We start from the raw sequence: 17997 nt of genomic DNA on the forward strand, positions 1-17997 counted from the left end.
CTCATTGATCACTCTCAAAGGATGATCTGCTACCTGACATTAGCTTTCTCAGCCTAGCCCTTTTGATTCTCTAATATGACTATAGAACATTGCCTTCTAATATTAGTTTGCAAATCTTCTCTTACCCACATTCTAGTTTTGGTTTCTCACATCATCTTCCGTCATTATAGAATCATAGAATCATAGAATTAGCTAGGTTGGAAAAGACCTACAAGAAAGATCACCTAGTCCAACCATCCACCTACCACCAACATAACCCCACTAAACCAGGTCTCTCAACGCTATATCTAAACGTTTCTTGAACACCTCCAGGGACGGTGACTCAACCACCTCCCTGGGCAGCCTGTTCCAGCGTCTGACCACTCTTTCAGAAAAGTAGTATTTCCTAATGTCCAGCCTAAATCTCCCCTGGCGCAACTTGAAGCCATTCCCCCTCGTCCTGTCACTAGTTATAAGAGAGAAGAGGCTGACCCCCAGCTCACTACAACCTCCCTTCAGGTAGTTATAGAGAGCGATGAGGTCTCCCCTGAGCCTCCTCTTCTCCAGACTGAACAATCCCAGCTCCCTCAGCCGCTCCTCATAAGCTGCTCCTCATATTATACATATTATAATCACTGCTCCTCTAATTCCTTTCTTCCATACCTTCTTTAAGGTTTTTTTTTTTTTTTTTTTTTTGCTGTGATTAGTGTGCAAATTCCAGAATTCAAATATCTAACAAAGCAACACAACAGTAGATGAACAAATTAATTCTTCCATTAATAAATGCTTCAGTCACTTGTCTTTTCTCTCTTTGTCATGACAAAAATTTGTGCCATCACCACAGTATCCCATTATCACATTCTGGATCAAATACTACAGAAATTAATCTTCAAACACTGTTTTTTTTTTTTTTTTCCCTTGAAGCCTGACCTCTTACTTTCACCCTGGAGGATATGCCCTGTAGTCAGTAGCAGGCTTGACTGAAGACAACGTGAGTTTACTTTCCTAGAAGTCACAGTATCTGGCTTATTCTAATCAGCTACTTTTGCTAGAGTGCAAGAAAAAAAAATGGATACCTGTAAACATTGTATGCATACAAGACCAATGGAATACATTTCATTACATATCTTATATTGCAGAAAAAAACCTAATTTTCTAGTCAAATCCAGTTTTGATCCATTTAGTTTCCAGTTTATTTTAGCTGTACTCTTGATGTCAGATGGAAACTAAAATCTGCTTGTATTTCTCCTGCATTTAAATCTGAGCTCTAAGAGAGAAATAAAATTTGTGAAGTTAATTTAATGCTTTGTTGTTGTTGTTGTTCTGGAGAAATACATTACAGTTTGAAAAATTTATGTTCAGGAGATGGCTTAAATAATTATCTAAAACAATGATTATATGTATATGGGCTGGCAATATTTCTATTATTTATTAAGCTCGTTCCCTTAATTCCATCTCTTTAGTATTTTTAATGTTTGATGTGGTAATTTTTACTTGGGATTTCTGAAAAAATCATACTTTAATGAGTGGGTCTGCAGATTATCTGGATTTTAACTATTGTAGAGAAAAATATATTTCACCTGTGGTTTACTGTCCTAAAGAATGAAAGAGAACTGCATCAGATTCTGCTAGAAACAGAAAACCTGCCTCCAGAACATGAAGAAGGTTTAGTTAGCTGTATACGCTTTTTCCATTACTTCGTTCTGTAAATGTTTCTTAGGGCCAAGCTAGAGATTTTCAGCTAGTAAGAAAATTGGGAATGCCTATAATGGCATATTTTTGATTCTTTGGTCATTATAAATTTTGTTAGATTTGGATAATTAGAATTTGCGGTTCAATTTACAGTTCTTTTGCCTCTTTGTTGCACACTTAACTTCATATAGTCCCAGTACATCTCTTCCTTTACAATGCATTTTTACTACCATATAAATCATCTCAAGTATATCAGAAAACTCTTTCCACCTGCAGAAATGCAGTGGCAGGTATGATTTGCAGTGGAGATCAGTATGGGTGAACTCTCTAGTGCGGTTTGTAGTTTTTTACAATTACCTTCCAGAGCATACTTCATGTCCTGGGCAAACAGAGTCCACATGATTTCAGCACTAATTTTTCCCATGTTCAGCTCTTGAGGGAACCTACAATCAATCACATTAAATCAGTTAGCCTGTTGCTAGAAATTATTCTCACAGCTGCACAACAGAAAGGCAAATATTTCCACAAAAATTATTTTCTGGCAAATAACAACCTTAATATGCACTCACTGTGTTATCTGTTCTGTGCAATTGTCAGGGCACAGAAGCAGACCTAAGTAGGGCACCCAGCTAAATAGCTGGAAGTGCTGCACGGAACGTTTGTGTAATAAAACAGTTGTTAATACTGCCATGGTGCAGTTAGAATGCACTAGCAGTTCACCATAAATATATAAAAACAAAGACCAAATTCATTCGGAAACATGCAGAGTTGTGTGGCTTTTGCCTTGAGTTTGTTACATCACTTGATGCTAGCAAAGAATTTGATTTAAAATACTTCGATTTTTATTGAAGTACTAATCAAATTCAGAAAATAATTTCCATTTTTTTTTAAATAAAACTTCAGAACCGTAAAGTTCTCATTGCCAAAGAAAGAACAGGAGCAAAGGAAAATTTGATAGAACTAGCAGTAAAGTCTATAATATTTAAGGCTATGGAATGGCTAAAAACTGTGTCATATCTAGGTCCCATTTTAAAGAAATACACCTGTTTTTAATCTTCCCAACTTTTACCATGTATTTTAAACAATCTACCCCATTGTTATAATACCATTTGAGCATTCATTTTAGAAATAAGGGTGTACATACAAAAACTTGAGACTGCAACAAACTGACCAAGACTTTCTGCATGTAAGCTCTATACACAAATGCTCTCCTTTTTTTCCTGGGGGAAGCTGTAGCTGGTGTCACTAAGGTATGCACCACTCCTGCCACAGTTTATCCTCAGAGATAGCTTTACACATGAATAGCCACATTTAACTTTAATTTGATTACTCATATTTCTGAGATTACTCATGTCATGTTAGCTTACTGTTTACACTACTGTAGCATTTAGAAGCTTCTAATAGGTTTAAGAAATCACTATGCTGGAACTTTAAAGTGCGTAATAAGAAAAAGAATGTGTTATATGAATACTTAATTCCAAGTTTTGTCTGAACTTCCTTTCCAAAACTTACGCTTGTTTCCATACTTAAAACAACCAGAGACTGATGGGCATTATGCAGCTGTCATAGGCATTATGCAAATATCATTGTTTCATTGTTGCTTTCTGTGAGAAGCTAACAAGGCTTAACACACAAAAGAATTGTAAAAAAAATCCTTATGCGGAAGATAAATGGTAACAGAAGCAGCTGATAATTAAAGGTTGAATTCTAAAGCACCTATGCACATAAGGAATTTTGTACTATTTCTGCTTTATCGCTGTCTATGTAGAAATATATTTTTCTAGACAATTTCAGAATTTAATCCCTAAGCAGCAAAACATCAGAGAAATTTCCCATGCAAAACTCTACGTATTACATTTTCTAGTCTTTCGAAAAGTCGTAATCTTCACATTTCTCAGGGAAGCAAGAGGACAACCAGGAGGGTGTTCTGTGAGTCACTTTGTTTTCTTGCTACAATTATTTCCGTCTCATTGGCCCTATTTTCCCCAATTTCTTTGTCATTCTTTGAGCAATACCATAAAATTTCAGTTTATCTAAAACATTGCTGTCAAAATCAACTTCCACACCTACATGATAGTCTCTAATCCTCAAGTCAAAGATCAGCCAAACTGTGCTATCTGATGAAACTTCTTAATAAATAGAATATGCTAGGTTTCCATGGCAAATAAACTAGCCACTTATAGAATCTAACTAATCTGGTCTTAAAGTGTGAGATACATTGCTTCATGAGAAACACCAGGAATTTCACACGAAACTGTACAAATGGACTAAACAGGAAAAATACTTTGTTTCTTCTTCAGGATAGAAAACTGTTCCTTAATAAGGTCAGTGAAGGAAATGATTGCACAAAGAGCTGCTTATTCTCCAGGGCTGAGACTATTCTTCATTTATTTAAAGGAATTACTGGAATCAGAAGGCAAATATTTTCCAGTTTGTGGTTATGACCTGGAGGTTTCTTTGGTAATTATACTGGGGAGTAAGTCTGAACTCTGTGGGTCTGCAGACAAGCACATCTACCTGTACAGAGTGCCTTTCAGCCTTTATCAAACGTTGGCTGAAAGACACAGAGTTGTTTCTTGCTCCCTTTCAGACCATTCTATTAAATTTCTCCTACCACTGCAGACGTCTCTATTAATGGCCTAACTGTAACACAGGTCTGAGATTCAATTGTAACTTTTGTATAAATCATCACAACTAGACCACACTCAGAGTTTGTAGACACTGCAAAATATCTCCAGGGAGCTAAAAGAGCTAAACCTTTTCTCTAGGCCGTGACACATTTCACTTAGCACCATTCCATTTCTTCAGCCTTGATACATGAGGCGCGTTCCTTGGCATTCTCCGTATATATCATTTTCAAAACCCTTCCTCTCTCATGTTCATTGATTGGCTTGCTCTTCTCTACAAGTATATCAACGATAAGTTATTCAGCTTGTCTTGGTTACTGATTGTTCCTTGCTCATTTACTGTATCTTGAGTTCTGAGAAACTAACTTCCATCTATGGCAAACTCAAGATACTGCTCTCCATTTTTAAAACTTTCAAGTCAGTTAAGTCAGGCTTTCTCTCCAGTGAACCACAAATTTGGAGAGTGTCCTTTTGTCAACTTCAGTACTTTTTTTTCCCCACCAAATACATTGCTAAAACTCTGTTACAATGCTTAAGAAAAGTCTCAGCATTATTTAAAGAGCTTGTGTACCAAGGCATTTGATAACGTAAATATACTCACACTGTTTCACTGATCTTTGCTTTCTGTCTATTTGCTTAGTTCTCTTGCATAATACTTTTTAAACTTTTTGGGATGCTGCACATACCACATGCCTTTAGTATTCCTAAAACAAAATATTTTCTTTCCAGTGACTAGAGTGCCATGCCCTTAGCAAACTGTCGAATCTATAGCCTTTATTTTTAAAAAGAATTCCATAATCAAATTACATGCAAAATACAACTATTCTGATGTATTTCCTATTCTTATCTTAATAAATCAATGATTCCTAGTTTTTTATGGGGAAAGTAGTTACTTACTGGTTCAAGACAGGTGTGTATGCTGTTTTATCTTCGTCTATGATAGTGACCATCAGAGTAATAAGCTGTGCCCAGAAATCCAAATTCTTTGTTGTTGGTCCCTGTTCTTCTTTAGGAACTTCTTGTTTCTTACCCTGTTAAAACAAGATTTTAATATATTGTATATTAGAAAAATTAGAGAAAGTATTAGGTAATTTCCACCTACAGCTTATTACTTAGACATATTAAGAATCTTCAAAAAACGTGGATAAACACTGTCTTAAATCTATCCAGATTTCAGTAGACTGTATAGTAGTCTGTACCTGGCTGTGGACATATGTCTAAAACCACACATAGTGCAAAGACGCCCAGGTCAGCCAAGAACTGATTTTATTTTTTGTGCATATCCACACTGTCATTAAATACGTTCTTCAAGTCTTTGTTGTGCTGAAACAGAGTGTAGGTAAAATGATCTGCTGAAATCGAACTTTTATACTGTATGCAATAAACACTGGATAAATTAATAATAAGGAATATTTCTTGTTTTGTTGTGGATTAAACTATGCTGAAGTTATTGGGTCTAATACCATCTGTACTCTTCACTCTAAACAAAGAAGCAGTTACATTTTAATTTATTTTGCAACAACAAAAATAACAAAGGCTATTGCCCACAATACTGTGCACAGACATTTTACAAGGTCTGTTAGATTGACAAGAACCGCAATATGTGCATTTGTTTAAGACAAGCAAAGGAAAACAGTGCAGAGAAGAAAATAAAAAAAAAATCCCTGGAGACACAGACATACTAGGAAAAGGTACCTAAGGATATTCAGGAGGGATGTTATCTCTCCAAGGATTTATAGCTGTGAGCAAACCCAGTCACATATTTTATTCCTTTTTTATTTCGGGGAAGTGGAATTTTGTATGCTTTTTGTAAATGAAAGGGACCAGAACTAGGCTTGCATCCAAGACAGAGAGCCTAAGGAGCCACATTATATTTCTGTAATGACCAAGAATGAGATGAGACACCGACATGTCAGACGTATTATCAACACAACTCTCCAATCATTAATAAAAATTTGGCAAGTAATGCAGTGCTTTATATTCTCTTTGAAAGCCTGCCTTTTCCATCTTTTAATATTGTTATAAGTATGTATTAATACTCACCACTTACAAACTTTGGTTGAGAATGTATTACTTCTTCACCTCACTAAAATTTACATTAACTTCAAAAATGCATTCTCTGTACTTCTCATTTGTAGTCCAAATATGACCTCTTCAATGGATCCTGATTCTCTTTGATTAGGCCTCTATTAGCGTTACAGTGAATTAATTAAACGTTATCTTAGCCTCAATTAACTTTTATCTGTTAACAATATCTAGAGTGGCAAAAAGGGAATTTCAGCAACACATAACTGAAAGTGTTTTTGCAGTCTCTGGAAAATCACAAATAACCCTGTTGCAAACTTAGCCGATTTACAAATACTACAGCTTTGGTGTCTAACACAACTGAAATAAAGGTAAGGCTCAGAAGCAGTTACAATGGGTGGTGAGACTAATATCAACAGCAATTTACAACCACCTCTGCAAGCAGAAAAGCTTTTCAAAACAGAAATGAATATTGGAGCATTAGTGCCACTCACCAGATCTTTCCCTGGTGTACATTATTTAAGATTTCATTTCTGAAAGAAAGATGTTTTTCTAATAGTATTTATATGTATTTCTCAGAAGCAAGAGCATGTTTCAGGCAAACTAACTGAAAGGTACTTGTATAAGATAAAGCTGGTTCACATTTAGTCCAACATCTTTTCCAAAAGCTGTATTTCACAGCAAAAATGATGACATGTAGCTGAAACTACTTTTCATGATTGTGAAAATGAATTTCACAGAATGTGAAATTCTGTTCTTCAGTATAGATAAATATATGTAGTTCACAAAGTCTGAGTAGCACAAGAAGTGCTTTCCACAAAACCTCTAGCGCAGAAATCTTCTAAAGGTCAAGATGATCTCTGCAAAATCGCCCCAAAGTGTAATTTTTTGAACAGTCTGACATTAACAGATGTACTTTTATGCTCTGAAATAAAAGTACATATTTTGCCCATACCCAGTTTTAATTTCCATTCTGTATCCCAAAATCTAACAACTACGTTAGAAATGGTCAAAGCCAGTCAAGTTATGTTTGCATTGTTATTGTTGCTGCCATTATTATCTCAATATTAATAACTTTATTCACTCAAGTCACGTACATTGAGAATATAAAAGACTATAAAAATGTGAACCAAATACCCAGTGCACTCAATTTACACACAAGTGCACAAATACAGTGAAAAGATATATAAGCCAATGAATACTGCTTACTGTTATGAGGGATAATAGTCATAGAGTTTTAAAAATAGATTTGAAAAGGTCAAGGAAGATAAATTCTCAAGTATGTAAAGAAGACAAAGTCACCAGTTAACAGCTACCATTCACGAGTCATTACTTTTTTAAAGAATAATTTTCTGAAGTTTCTTTTTCATTTTTGGTGGCTATATAACTCACTGAACAAGCTGAAATCAAGGATTGCTCCTATACCAGGCAATCATGGGAGCTCTCAGGAAAGGCTGATATGAATCAAAGTTAGCGGAATTGCTGCATGTTTCTCTAGTCATTAGGAAGATGACATGATATGGTATGATAACAAGCACCCCTGACTGATGGAGAAGCTCTGTTCTGTGAAGTTTCTCAGATGGTCATAAGTCTGATCTTCAGGCACTAAATTTTATGATGCATTCTTAAACTTTATGTCTTTTTATATAAACAGGGAATGTTTTCTTTATAAATGATAATGGGCAGTTCTAAATAAATTTCTACAACAGCATATTAACACTAATTAGAAGCTTGACAACTTATTTGGAAGATATGAAAGGGGAGAAAATCCTAACAGCAACCACTGCCAAGGATGGCACTGACTTTAGCTGTGATCTCACACCCGCTGGAGAAGAAAATCTAAAAGAGCATCATAGCATTAATGTAAAATAAAGTCACTCACATTGTATCAAGCTTACTAAGATGTTTGGCTTAAAATTTTGTCAATTTCATGGAAAAGTACTTAAAATGTTTTTTTTTTTTGTAGAACTTCCGCAGTCTTGCTTGGGGTAAAGCTGTCTTAACTGAGTTTTGGTGATTTTAGGATTACACCTGAGAGACAGCACAGAAGATGTTTCTTCAAGTGTTTTGTAATACGTACATTGTGTTACATACGGACATACCATTTTATTGAGAGCATTATAATATATTTGGAAAACCAGGTACCTGCAAACACCTTATAAATAAAGTACCTTCAAGCAGAAGTCATATTATTCACTTAAGTTCTACAAACACAGGAAACACTGCTGAGTCTGTGGCTTTTTAAAATGCAAGATACAAAACAGGTGATACACAGTTTTATATCTATTTGTAGAATACATTCATCTATTATCATTGTTGTTATCAGAATGAGAAAGATGGAGTAAGGGCTATTTTTCATTTCACATCTATCAAACTATTTACTCATACTAAATTATATTTTTCTTGTTACCCTTTTTACTACCAGTTTCCTATTCAGCTGAGTTCACATGCAAACATGTAAACCATGTGGCAAAGTACCAAAATCAGTAGCTGGATTTTTTGTATCCTTTTCAACAAAAACATTAAAAAAACAAGGATCTTTTTGGCGAGCTTAACGAAAAAAAAAAAGCTAAGCTCATGACAAGCTAATGTATATTGCACTCTGGAAAACTGTCTGAGGACTGGGAAAGTGATCGCAGGCACGGTATGAAGCAGGATTAAAATCTACCTCTGTAGTAGTTGAGACATATTTATAAAAGCTGGTCTGAACAACACAGGGCTTCTAACTTCTCCCATCGTTAAGAGTCTGCTGCACAAAATGTCTGTTGCAGGACAAATTAAGCAACTGTATTTAAATTTCTTACTCATCTGAAGTGCAAGCATATAACGAAGGCCAAGCTGGGATACATAAACAGTGCAGCACTGGGAGGTGACATTTCTCAAAGAATGGCAGGACAGAAACATTCTGTTAAAATGGAGGGTTGCTGTGCTTTTATTTCTTTATGCTCTGCATACTTAATACACAACATCTGCATGAGTGTCTTGTTCTAAAGGATTTTATCAAAGATTTTTTATTTTTCAGTGTTACTAACGCTCTGCACAAAAACAATAATACGATATATAATCTCTGAGTACTGTTTGCCACATCTGAAGAAAATGTAGGACCTTACAGTGTGTCTAAAGCACTATGTAAATAGAATAAAATTCCTCACAGTAAGTGTTAATACACTGAAATTGCACACCTGAAAAGTAGCATGGAGGGAGGAAAACAGTTTTCACTACTGCACAACTTTATTTCCTGTTTCATACTTTTACACTAACGTTGTGTAGGTTCACTCAGTGGAGAAAACTGCAAGAAGAGGATTACTGAAGGAACTTCATTTATTGAGAGCAGAAGCAAAAATTCAAGAGTTTTTTTTGTCTCCTTAAAACAGAAACAGTAATGTTATTTGTAAATTGAGTCAGAAAGTTAGCCACGTTCTTCCTAAACTGGTTTTTGATAGCATTATTTTTTTTCAGCATAAGACATCTAGCTCTTCGCTGAGAACAGTGTGAATTAGAGAGAAGATACTACATCTGCTACATAAGGAATTGCCTAGTTCCTCATCAGAATGTTTTGTCTCAAATAATGAAGACAGTAATAAATAGTAGTAAGACTGTCACGACATCATGTTTTACTTTCACTAGTATTCGTTTGTTGTTGTTTATTTTAGTTTGTAATCAGCTGTTTTTTGTATCTTGCCATGAAAATGTAGGATGACATTTTTGCATACTGTTAGCATTTACCATCTTCACCCCAGGAAATATTGTTATTCCCAGAGAGTGATACTTTGCTGCAAGATATTTGCTTTCTAACAGTGGTTGGCTGTCTGACATGAAGGTAATAAAAAGAGGAAGCAAGGATTGCTGAGCATATTCTGTGATGTTCTGCTCACTCTTCTTGCAGTGGAAACTCTCCAATCTCTACCTTAGACATCCTCTTTTACATCATTTGTTTTATTTTCACTCTGTAATCAGAGAATTACACATGTTCAGATACTCAACATATTTTCTAGTAGTACTGTGGAAGGTGTCTGAGAATTTTAGGTTGTACAGAAAGGCAAATGTAGAAGGTAATGAACGTGACTTGCACTCATATAGTATGCATAACATGCAGGAACCTATCACTGCTGGCCAGATGGATATACTACTGTTTAAGTAACAGGAACATCGTCCACAGGATGATTCAGGCAAGAAATGAACCATGGTAAAGCTCCGAGCCTGCAGTGGGCCTCAGCAAGACAGCAGCTGCCAGTCTTTCCCCTGAGTGAGAGCAGGTGGTGGCCTACATACAAACCATGTCTTGTTGCTTTGGGGTTCATCGGTTTCAGCTCTCTCTCCTCACAGCTCAAATCTCAGCTGTGCAGCTAAAACGTGACCCTCCTCTGCTCCCCACCATGCTAGCATGAACTCAGTTTCCCTTCCTCTCTCTGAGAGGAGGAGGCCTCCACTGGATAGGGAGGCAAGCAGAGATAAGAGAATGGTTAATGAAGAAGGCTCAGGGACGAACTCTATGGTAACTGGACTGAAAGTCTTTGAAATAAAGCTAATAAAATATGAATTACATTATTGTTTTCTGCTTCATAATGATATTTGTGATGCCACAAATCTGTCTGCAATATGCTTTGATTCACCAGAAATCCTTCAGTGGTCTGGATTTCAACAAACTGTATTTAGCTGTTCTGTGTGCAGATGTATTGTTGGCAAACAGTAAGAGGACAATGAAGAGTACAATTCTAGAGCTGATGCAGAATTTAGGGAGTAATTTGAATTATCTTATTAATTTCTTTATTAAATTAATTGTTTTCCTCAGAGATACCTACCACCTGCCATGAAACAGAAACTTTTCCTATCAGTTACTGAGATTACATGTGATTGTTATTTGATTAGTGATGAGTTATTTTTTATACAGCCTATTTCTATAAATTAATATTTTACTATCTTCACATTTTCACTAAAATTTCCCTTATTTGCTAGTTTTCATAAGCTTATAGTTTGTAGACAATTGCCGCCTTAAAGTTTTGACATACAAACTCACCTGCTGGGATGCTTGCTGAAAGGGAACAGAAAATGTATGAAACTGTGAGGAAGCTGCAGTACATTTGCTTTTTTGGCTGAGTGAACATTTTCAGATTTTTATTTTTTTTTTTTTTTTTTAGGACTTCAGACTATTCTGTCAGTATGTAAGGGACTTCAAAATAATTATGTAAGACATGAAGAATGTAGCAACACCTCACTCATCCTTCTGTTCTAAAAAAACTAATCTGGAGAGAGACATCAATTTAAACCTGTTTTAGATTCTCCACCAAAACAGACAGACTGTAATATCCTTGCACTATCTACTGCTGTAGGTTTTGCAGTGCTGTGCAGAAGTAAGATTACATCATCTGCCACTTCTACCTGTTAACTAAAGTGACTAGCGTTTGCTGATAAGCTCTGCAGGCTTATCAATATCCCGTCTAACAACAGCTCAAACTGTGTTTAACAAACAAAATTAAATTGCTGCAAAGTAAATGTTAGCAAAAAAACCCAGAGCTGTTGGCAAGGCACATAGATGTGATGCTTGAAGCTGCTGCTTCTACTGATTCATAGTGGCCTTCAGCTTGCAGTATATTCTGTTGGAGAATAAACGCATTCATGAGCACTCAAAGTGTGCTGCTTGATTATTTTAGGGATAAAAGCTGCCTGACGAAATGGGTGTTGTGTTACCCGCAGCCATTTGAGTAAAATGGATAAAACTAAAATCTCCACCCTATGCTCATATCTTAGCGGGTTAGAACTCTTAGACTGAACGTACTCTCAATCAAAGTTATCACAGAAAAAAGAACAGACATCCTTTAAAGGATAAGGGACAAAAACAGTTTTAAAACAATTCCACATGATGAAAGTCAAACATCAAAAACAAGAAAAAATGGCATCTCATGGAGATGAGATACAAAAGTATACAAGCAACAAAAATGCATGCAGGAAAGTGGGAAGCTTTACTCAGCCCTTCTTCTCAAAGCTAAAGCTAAAGAAAACGTGCTTTGTTACCTGTAGCTAATTCAGGTTAGTTTCAGAAGTGCCAGAATATCATTGCCCCCTCTCCTCCCTTTGGACTTTCTTTATGCAAACCCCTTTCTCCTCCTATCTTTAATCAACTTTTATTCTCCAGAATATAGAATAAATGTAATTTATCTCTGTACATATAAACAAATAAAAGCCCCCAAGCAGTTCTGTAGAAAACCTGCTTCTGCAATAACTCATTAACCATAATATGGAAAAAAACAACTACTTGAAAAACAGTGAAAAAAGACGAATCATCTGTGTAATCTTTTGTACTTTGTTACAAAGGCAATACATATCATTTGTACTTCACATTATTTAACACATACAATATGCATCTGTTTTCAGTAGTGTCAAGGTAGCTGCAGCAAGATAAATTTCAGGCACTTTATTAGAAATTCAAATAATTCAAGAGCTTCCTGTTACCCAGCAGCAAAAATCAATGCAAACCTATGACAAATCATCATTCAGAGATTTCTTATTCAGTGTGATTTGATGCTTCTGCAGCATCACAAAGGCTTAAGGTTACTAAATTTTGTGTCCAGTAGGCAGTCATTACTACAGCTGAAGAAACTGAATTGATTTTCCAGAAGAGTTCTGCCTACAGGTGTTGGTGGGAGTTTCCTGCATTGAACGTTTTGAGAGCTAGAGGAAAGCTTTCTCATGTGTTGGGAATCCAACATTAGCAAAAACATTCTCATTTGAGAAAAGTAGAATAGATAGCATGTACTTCTTCTTCTAGAACGCAGACATTAATCTTTTTAATCCAATTGATATGTGCTTTCAAATTAAATTTCATGTCTCATATCATGTAGTATAAATGTTTTTATTTATGATACACTACACAGCAAATGTGTATTTGCCTAACAACATAACTCATCATTTCCAAGACAGTAGTCACCAAAATACCATTTTTCCAGTGTATCACCCAGAAGGCAAAGCTAGTGAACAGGAGGTAATGTGATAAAGCAGTGATGCTCCTTTTAGAGAGAAGCTTAATTCTGCAGATTTCTTTATTTTAGCATTATTTATAGAATAAACTCTGTCAATGTTATAGAAAAAAAAAAAAGCATTTCCAAGGCTTTTGCATGGCATTTGAACATGACAAATGCTATAATTACTTTGCATTGAGAGTTCACCCTGATGGGCTGTTACTTAGAAATGCTACATAATTATCCTCTGCTTCTAAAGCCTGAATCCAAGTATGCATCACAGGTGATAAAATACAAACCTGGAAAGACAGTATATCATTTCCAGCAGACTGTAATACTTCGTTCCTACAACCACTGAAGTGTAATATTGAATTTTTAAAAGTTATTTTCCAATTACTAATCATAAACGAACAGTAAGCAATTAAATTTCATCTTCCCTAAAGTCATTGGACAATCTTATAGCTGTGTCCAATGTGAAGACAAATTTATAGGCTGACATTTTCATTTTGAAATTCATCTTGTTAACCGTTTAAGAGTTCACATTTGTCTGTGGATTTATTTATTATACTTTTTCATACAAATAAAATGAAAATAACTCAAGTGCTTTCACATGAGGGAATGCTGGGATCCTTTGTATTTACTTACTGTAAGCTAACTAAAATGACTGAGCAGAAGCATGAAGCCTTACCTGGTCTATTAGTTGGGAGTAAAGATCATAGCAATTGTCAAAAATGTATTTGTATGTTGCGTCCAGGCAGGCTCTTACACAGTCTTTCACTACAGTGCTGGCTCGAGGCGGGCTCTGTAATTCAAGGACCTAAGAAAACATTTCATAAATGACAGAATTTCAGAATCAGGTGGAATAGAGAAAATCCAAGTGTTCCAATGAATGTACCTTTGAAATACAAGAATACAAGTGTTGAAATATAGTAATGATAAAAAGTGTATAAAATCGTGTTGACTTCAGGTGATCTTAGTTTAAAGATGCATCAAAACATACTACAGTTAAGCAAATAAATGGTATCACTATGTTTTATTTGAATGAAATTATTCATAAAATGGAAGGAACATCTATGCCCAAAGTTAAACATCATTAGATTTTCCTCTTTAAGATAACATTAAGCCATATGATTATGTGATTTTCTCTGAACACCAGCCACTTTACTCTTCATTTTTTAAAACAAAAACTCTAGCTTTTTACTTTTTTAGGAAACATTAATTTGAATTTCAATTTAATTAGTCATCTCAATTCTCCTAATGTTGTGCCTAACACAGTGAAATCACAAGCTGTTGTTACAAACTCTGTTTAGTGTTTCAGTATTCCCATCCAGTAATATCAATTTGTGACACTTTTATTCTAGAATTATTTCAGAACTCTGTCACCTAGATATGAATCTCTGGATTGATGAAAGAAACCAGAGCTATCAGACCTATTTTTCTATTTCACACGTGATATTACGAGGAATACATTCTAGATGATAAATGCTCTTAAGGAAATTAATTTATTTTATTTGGATTGACTTTAATTAAAGTGGTTTTTGTTGTTTCTGTTTCCTTCAGAACATGTAAAGTAATTATTAGGAAAAGATAGATGATTTTTTTTCGAAGAGAACGGCTTTATTTTTACTACATTGTTAGTGTGATCTGAGTAAGATGGCTTTACATCAGTGATCTTTGGGAAATTGAGGGATTTAATAACTGTAGGAGATGAATTGATTAAGAAATGATCAAGAGTATTAGATAGAATATGATTTTCCTGGAAAATAAAAGTGCAAATAAAGGACAATACCTTCATTCGAAAAAACGTAATGCTGGTAAGAAGGTCCACAGTTGATTTCAGATCTTGAAGTCTTTCAGAATTGCTGGCAGGAAAGTTATCCTGGTGAATGAGAGGAAGAGAGGAATTGTGAAATGGAAGTTGGAGGTAAGGTACTTGAAAAACTAGGAAAAAATTATCTGGAAAAAGAAAGATGATGCTTGGAAGCATTAGAAATGATCACCTGCTGCCTTAATTCTGGCTGTGAGGAATCTGGGAATAAATGTCTCTTTTCACGTGAATAGGAGCAGTTTTGATAATGCTACTGTCTCTGTAATATGAATTACTTAAATTACTGTTATATTTTCAAAACATTAATGATGTAAAAAAAAATACAACAGTAAATCTGGTGAAGTGTTGCTAATGAAAATCATTCATGCATTTTCCATGGCACACAATTCACATGTGACCACAGACTCAGTAAGCTTATTGAAGGAATCATTCATGAGATTTATGCTGTGATCTTTAGGTTTGCAGGAAGACTGATGGTAAGTACTGTTCCTTAAATGGATTCATGCTAATGAAACATCAGCCAAACATCTTTATAACCCAGTATAATCTGAATAACATTCTTCAACATTAAGATAGCTTAGTCTGTTAAGGGTTAGGTCTTAAACACAGAATATATGCAGTTCCTACAATCTCTAATGCCTTAGGGTTCTTTTAAATATTCTCTCCATCTTTCCATTTTAGAAAGCAAGCCCAGATGAACAAAGAATTCCCTGAGCAGGGTGCTGCCATTCCTAGAATTTGAAGGGAGAGCTAAAGCTGATGGAGTCCTTATTAATTACTGTTGATTAAAAAATGTCATGATCCAGTGAAATGGAAAAAGAGTGAGAATGGCAGAAGTGGCAGGTTTTCATGCATGCCTCTTTCTGGAAAAGGCTGGGTTTGGAGCACGACTCAGTGGAAGGAGCTTCTATGAGGCATAAGTAATAATTGGGATTCCTGTCATCTAGAACAATGAAGAGTCAACTCTCACCATTCCTAGAATGTAATCGTGGTGGCTGTAGTACCTCTCAAAATAAATCCATCGATAACTGCAATTTACACTACTTCAGTGAAAGGTAAATCCCAGTTGAATTAAATGGTGAATTAATTTAACTCAAATTGTTGAGTTGAATGTCTGCTCATCCCCCAACTCATTTATTAGCTTTTGGGGAAAAATAGTTAAAATGCTTAAACACTGTAGGTTTTGATCTTAAGAATTTGGGGCCTCCTGTTTGCACTCTTTTACAACTTCTATACCACAGGAAGGATTACTCTCTAAAACTTCTTCAAAGCAGATAAAGAGCACAAGGTTGTTTGTAGGAAAACACATTTGATTTGTCTAGGTAAAACATGATGTACTTACCCTATACTTAGATAAATCAATCCTCAGGGAATTATGCAATTGATCCAGAAGTTTTATGAACTTTTCCCTCTGTAAAATGAAGACAAGAATACCTTGCATAGGAAGTAGCACATTTTTGTAAACAAGGGTAAAACTACAGTTCAATATATATATTTTTTTAAATTTCTAAGAAAGCATTTTATCTGATTACATTATTAATTTATTTGAACAAATAGATTATGTTCCATTCTTTCATATAAAAGTACTGTCTGAGATATCTGTGCTATGAGTCCAGGCAATGTATCTTTTACAACTGTGCTTTTGCCTGTATCTTGTATTGTGATTTACCTGGAACACATTCAACACTGTGGAGTTGTGCAATGCATTAGTGAGATGATGTAGTATTTCCTGTACACTATTTACCTTTCTGACACACTGTTAAAAAACTCAGACAAAAAACCTAAGAATTGAAAAAATGTAGCCTGCAGTCTGTGACAAAAATGCAATAAGAGCATCAGTTGCATTTAAGGTCCAAAGTTTTAAGCTATGTTATCAGGGCTTACCAAAACAGATGAGCTTCTTAATTATTTATATTTGCCTTGCAATTACTTATACTCATGAAGAAACCACTTCCTCTTTCCTTTAACATGTAAGAAATGATGTTCATTTACAACAGAATTTGATATAAAATGTGATTGAAAATAATTCAGAAAGAGTGGCTTTTGGAAGTTAAGCTAAGTAATACTAAGCAGTTACATTTTAAATGTTAAGGCTACCTTGTTATCTTCATAAATGAAGATGCACTGAAAATGTTTTGCTATGAGATATCCAGCAAATCTGTGCCATTCCTAAGCAATATTAATGCGAGGTTTTAATTACCATTCTTCATATTAGAAAATATATCAATGCACTGCACAAAAACCTGCCTAAATTCTTGCCAACCTATGTGAAAGCAGCAGAACGTTGGAAAGTAGCAAGATCTGATAGCTCCCAGAATAGTATCCCTGAAATAGGATATGCACTAATATGAAAACAGAGCCCTTTGTGCACTTACTATCCCTCAGTGGAACACTAACCTACACCCTAAGCCACCAATTTGGCATGGTTCCCTTAAGGGATCACTCAAAAGGGATTTTTTTTTGTCATGCTATAAATCTGCACTAAAATATTCAGTCAGCCAAATCCTTCCCAGCTGTAGCCTGAGGTCTTGAATTTGAGATGTTCTTTTTGATGAATGATGTGCAGCTATCCACTAACAAATGTCTTTTGACCAAGATAGTAAAATACTTTTTGCTTATAAGTCAATTGTTGGAAGAAAGATCTCAAAAATCTCTATTAGTGATGTTACTACTGTCTTTCCATCTATCTGTTGAACTATGAATTGAATTGGAAAATGCGTCAAAGGTAAACTGGCATTAACATCAGAGAGAGGATTTAATCTCCCTCCAGTCTGAGGATAAGAGAAAGTAATTCTGATCATTAGCAAAATGGAAGGAAAGAATAGAAAATCCAACAAAACATTCTACATTTCAAAACCTGGATAAAACTCAAAAGTCTGATAGGGCTCAA

The 17997-nt window shown here is 35.2% G+C and overlaps 1 protein-coding gene across 2 annotated transcripts in view; it reads right to left on the bottom strand.

Moving 5' to 3' along the window:
- UNC13C (unc-13 homolog C) overlaps positions 1–17997 on the bottom strand; it is a 128189-nt gene that overhangs the window by 46717 nt on the left and 63475 nt on the right. For both annotated transcript variants that reach the window (XM_021407207.1, XM_021407206.1), the window contains 5 exons: positions 16450–16518; positions 15069–15158; positions 13968–14096; positions 5196–5329; positions 2029–2114 (listed from right to left, as the gene is read on the bottom strand). In XM_021407207.1, the coding sequence (XP_021262882.1) occupies positions 2029–2114; positions 5196–5329; positions 13968–14096; positions 15069–15158; positions 16450–16518 (508 nt within the window). The remainder of the gene's footprint in view (positions 1–2028; positions 2115–5195; positions 5330–13967; positions 14097–15068; positions 15159–16449; positions 16519–17997) is intronic.

The sequence above is a fragment of the Numida meleagris genome, chromosome 9 (assembly GCF_002078875.1).
Source record: "Numida meleagris isolate 19003 breed g44 Domestic line chromosome 9, NumMel1.0, whole genome shotgun sequence".
In the NCBI taxonomy this organism is placed as follows: Eukaryota; Metazoa; Chordata; class Aves; order Galliformes; family Numididae; genus Numida; species Numida meleagris.